This window comes from Armigeres subalbatus, chromosome 3 (assembly GCF_024139115.2).
Source record: "Armigeres subalbatus isolate Guangzhou_Male chromosome 3, GZ_Asu_2, whole genome shotgun sequence".
NCBI lineage: Eukaryota > Metazoa > Arthropoda > Insecta > Diptera > Culicidae > Armigeres > Armigeres subalbatus.
Window position 1 is genome coordinate 13,991,281 of NC_085141.1, and position 5,266 is coordinate 13,996,546.

Sequence of the window (5,266 nt, forward strand, 5' to 3'; positions counted from 1 at the left end):
AAGTTAAGCTAAGGGAGAAAGTGTTCTCAAATTTGAAAGTGCATGAAATTTGACAGGATAAAATGTAAATGTATGCAGAGTTACAGTTTTTTGCCTGTATACAGCTTTCTTCATTCGGAGGCAAGCATTACCAAAATCTCTTATCCATAAAAGATAGCTAGAACAGAAAAAAACAGAAGTGACAGTCTGGAGGTCCGATAACCAAATTGTTCAAAAAGGTCCCTTATAATTTAGTTTTCTAGCCCTCAGATACATTTAATCGGTTCCTTAAGCATTCTAAGTAGATGAAACAGTGACCCATTCTCACCCCCGACGATGATAGCTGAAGTGTGGAAGCATAAAACGTGCCAATCTGAATAGAAGGGCTGAATGCATTAATTACCTACCCCTTAAAGTAATACCGATAGGTAGTTCCGGAGGAATATAGGCTAGATCCCAAAGTTTATTCATCTAAAGCATGGTTTCCCAAACTGTGGGTCCCGACCCCCAGGGAGGTCGTGAGCGGATTGTTGGTGAGTCGCGCAGAACAAATATTAATTGCTGCTCGAATGCCGAACCTTTTGATCATTTTTTTCAGGAACATAATTTCAAGTTCAAACCGTATTTTTTTTAAATATCCATCACCACGTTATTTTATTTAAACATTAATGCCTAAAAACTGTCCCATCAATGAAGTAAAATAAAAACGCTAACAATTTGACAAACAATACCATATTCGTCATTTTTTGCATTTGCACATGTAAGGAAACGAGAATATTTTTTATGTGGAAGAAGCCGAAACAGATGACATTCTGATTCATATAATGCTTAATACTACTTTTTAAAATGCATTTTTTTTATAGGTGGGTCGCGAGACATATAGAATTTTACTAGGTGGGTCGCAACAGTCCAATACATAAAGTGTGCGATATTCAAAACGCACTATTATTATGAAGTCAATTGCTAATGATTTAGTAAAGGATTAATTTTTTGGTGAACTGATTCAATTATCGCACCTTTACGTCAAACATCCAATCAACACGTATACGGCCCAGATGGTTTACATCTGATGATCAACTTTTAAAAGAAAAAAATCCCCAAAACACTTTTACGAATCAGACCGTTAATATGGTTTCCAAGATGTCAGACGGAATTAAAACCACTTAGCATGGTAAATATTTTCGGTAAACACAGACTCGAGAGCCGATCTGCACATCCATCAAATGTTTAGAAAATCCCATTTCGGAACCCATGCGCATACTCACCGTTGGTACCATGCACTTAATTTCCCATCCACTAGCGTTATCTTCGAGACGAGACTCATCTTCCAGTTTAGAGGCTGAAATCCAGTTCAGTGGCAGAAATGGTGGGGACAGTTTGATTATCAGTTCCAATCAAAAAAATCACATCAAGCTCATACGTTGTAAACTGGTATTGTCTCGAGCGTGGACGGATAACGATTTACCACCTTTCGATATATAAAGCGACCCGGTTTGAGATGCGCTGATATCATTGTCAACTTACAAGTGATTGCGTGCAGAGCAAACCTTCGTTTCCTTAAGTCGTGAGCTCAACATCCAACATCACCAAGATGAAGGCCATGTGTGTTATTGCTGTTCTTGCCACCGTTTTGGTGATGGCTAACTGTGCTCCTTATCAAAGTGAGTGGAGTGCAAGAAAGTGTTCATTTAGTGCTATCAAAACTATGATGACTCAAATCGCTCATGAAACAATTATTGGTTTATTATCTTGCAGTTGCTTACTTGGTACCAGTAGAGGTTCCGCTGAACCGAGTAGCTCGTTCGGCGCAATTTGGTAGTAGTGCAGCCAATGCCGGTGCTCAGAGTTTCAACAGTGGCTTCGGAGGATTCGGTGGTGTCTCTGGAAGCTCGGCTAATGCCGCATCTCAATCCTTCAGTCAAGGTGGTGGCTTCGGATTTCCAGGTAGATTGGTTAAACATGAAGTTTGGAACACGAAATAACGGACGTTAAATATTTTATTATTTACCTGAATCAGGATTCAGCGGAAGTTCTGCGAATGCAGCCTCTCAGAGCTTCTCCGGTGGTGCAGGTGGATTCCCAGGATTCGGTGGTTTCAGCGGATCAGCGGCGAACGCCGGCGCGCAATCCTTCAGTGGATAAGCACATCGCTTAAACATGGACAGGAAAATACTCAATTAAATTCGAACCTCTTGCAAATACTTGGGAACATGTAAAATGATATCGTTGCGGAAACCATGCTTTGGCAATAGCTAGAGAACATTTTTTTACAAATCAGTCGCACACACCTAAATTATTATATTATCGCTCATATCATGACATCGATAATAGCCTATGTAAAATACAAGTAACTTATTGTGATGAACATAAAAATGATCATTTTGTACAAGATAATATCTCTTTCCTGAACTGCTTTAAACAATATTGCTTAAACAATCATTTTTACTGGAAACTTAAAATAAAAGTTTATAATAATACGAATCAATGAATTTCGGTCGTTAATTGTTAAAAAAAAAGTACGACGCTTTGGCATTTCTCGTATATTTTATCACAAACAGCGTCATCCGTATATATAATTAAAGTTTGACTATGGAAAGCAGTGTAATCCTCCACTTTGCACAAAAGTTCTGCTCTTAAATTTTACATCGTCAAAACGGTTACCTATGTTTGAGAGGGATATGTATTTGTAATTTTTAAGCGTCCCCAAGAAAACGCTTCGGTTGCTGCTTAGTTTGAACGTGTGTTAAGTTGTTTGAACAACCATTTGACAGTTGGCGGCTCGGTTGGAAAAAACTAAAACGGTTCACTGAGGAAAACGGACTATGATTTTCAATCAAACGCCTTATGAAAATTTGCCATAAGGAATCGGTATGAAGTTCAATATGTTGCCTTATGAATGATGATTTTCATTTTAAAAAAAGTGAAGTGCGGCAGACTGGATTCAAACCATGGGCGTCGGGATCGGGAGGCCGATATGTAGACCACACGCCCATCGACGCTTGAATACTCGGGAAGGTTACTGCGTATAAGAAGCACTGCTGGTGGAATAATCGGTCGAAGATTCATAAGGCGCCAGTTATGAATTTCGATAGTCCAGTTCGCTGAGTGTTTGATTTTGGTTTGAGTGGTCGGGGGCGGAGTCAAGGTTCGCCGAACATGTTTGAGGATTTGTAGTGAAGTTGCACAAACTCCCATATATTTTTTATGGTTGGTGCTCAAGTTGGCGCTTCGGTCGTTCGTGTGTGATATTATTGGTTGAATAAATTGATTGTTCGTGCCGCTGTTGGTAAAACTTAATGGATGTTTGAACAAACGAGAGGTGGAGTCAATGTTGGTCAAACTGCTTGACCGTGTGTACGTTCCATTAGAGCCACACGAGCGCACACTGGAGTGTTTTTTCTTTGCGCGTGCTCCTGTGTCTAGGGCGCGATTTTTTGATAGATTGACAGATTGACTCTATTAGTTAGCACTTACTGAATTAAAATTATATAATCGTTTAAATGGAGAAAATCAAAGAGCTGATTATTTTGCACAAAGTCTACTAGAACAATAGTGTTAAGGAAAGGAAAGGAAAGGAAAGGAAAGGAAAGGAATGTTAATATGTTGCCTATGGAGACCAAGACTACATCTCTCATAGTTTTTATAGAGTGGAAGCTATTCTTGTTTGTGATAAAATAATGTGGGTTACGTATTACAGTAATATCCCGATTTTATCACCCCCCTGGTGAATTTTGGGGTGATAAAACAGGGTATGTGACAAAATTGGAAAAAAATATTTTCATTTTTTTAACTCATTCCACAAATATGAATCATTTTATGCCATGGAAAGGCCAAATGCGTGAACGGTACCCGTTATTTCTTGTCGAAATTGCTTACAGAATACTTCCCAGGTACTCAGAAGTCGTTCGTAATAAACTACAGGCGGAGAAACTTATTTCATGAAAATCAATATTGTTTTTGGCATTTTACGAAAATAAAAAGAATGACAAATTTTTTTGGGGTGACAAAATCGGGTCGAAAACGTGACAAAATCGGGACGTGATAAAATCGGGTCGAAAACGTGATAAAATCGGGGGTAGACAAAATCGGGGAGTGACAAAATCGGGTCAACACTGTACTATGAATCGAATTGGATAAAATGTTCCAACCCCAAGAACTGCAACTTGAAATAGGAACAAAAATCAAATAAGGAAGAGAACATCATGACATTGAAGAGCAATTCTCTGTGAAATCGAAGGTCGTTTTATTTTTGTATTTTTTTATTTCTCTGAAATTTTGCATATACTTTCTTTGTCATCTTAAAACATATTACAAAACAAAACATTTTTACTGTAGCCTAACTTTTGACAAGGGCCTAAGCAAAAACTCCTTGAGCACTTAAAAAAAAAATAACCTAAAAACGGCTTTTCATCTCATTTTATTTCTAATAGTTTCATCTGCGTTTGCTTAACACGCACGTTCCTAATCCCCATTTAACGATAAAACTCAAAATTCAAAAACACGAAGCTCAGCCAATTTCTAACGGATTTTCAAGCAATCTTCTGGAATCGATCACAAAATTCCTATAGTTTTAGGAACCGAGGACAATTTTTGTGGAATGGCCATGGTTTCGGATATATTCCGGGGAGTACTCCCTCCCGGAAAAAATGGTCACTTGCAGATCGGCTTCGAAATCCATCTTGCGACATGTCAAACTTCATGATTTTGCAGAACAAGTGCACTGGAGTACGTTTCGGCGATTTTCGATCGAATTGGCCACCCTCCGGATAGTTCCTCCAGGAATTCCTTCGGAAGATCCTCCAGGAATTCCTTCGGAAGTTCCTCCAGGAATTCCTTCGGAAGTTCCTCCAGGAATTCCTTCGGAAGTTCCTCCAGGAATTCCTTCGGGAGTTCCTCCAGGAATTCCTTAGAAAGTTCCTCCAAGAATTCTTTCGGAAGTTCCTCCAGAAAATCCTTCAGAAGTTCCTCGGAGTTCTCCAGGAATTCCTCCGGAAGTTCCTCCAGGCATTCCTCCGGAAGTTCCTCCAGGAATTCCTTCGGAAGTTCCTCCAGGAATTCCTCCGGAAGTTCCTCCAGGAATTCCTCCGGAAGTTCCTCCAGGAATTCCTCCGAAGTTCCTCCAGGAATTCCTCCGGCAGTTCCTCCAGGAATTCCTCCGGAAGTTCCTCCAGGAATTCCTCCGGAAGTTCCTCCAGGAATTCCTCCGGAAGTTCCTCCAGGAATTCCTCCGGAAGTTCCTCCAGGAATTCCTCCGGAAGTTCCTCCAGGAATTCCTCCGGAAGTTCCT

At 39.9% G+C, this 5,266-nt stretch overlaps 1 protein-coding gene across 1 annotated transcript; it reads left to right on the plus strand.

The window, feature by feature from the left end:
- Positions 1–1,479: 1,479 nt before the first annotated feature.
- Positions 1,480–2,464, plus strand: LOC134219434 (keratin, type II cytoskeletal 68 kDa, component IB-like). Its single transcript, XM_062698167.1, has 3 exons — positions 1,480–1,640; positions 1,735–1,923; positions 1,997–2,464. Exons 1-3 carry the CDS (start codon positions 1,571–1,573, stop codon positions 2,119–2,121), a joined length of 384 nt encoding a protein of 127 aa, XP_062554151.1. The 5' UTR covers positions 1,480–1,570; the 3' UTR covers positions 2,122–2,464.
- Positions 2,465–5,266: the final 2,802 nt, after the last annotated feature.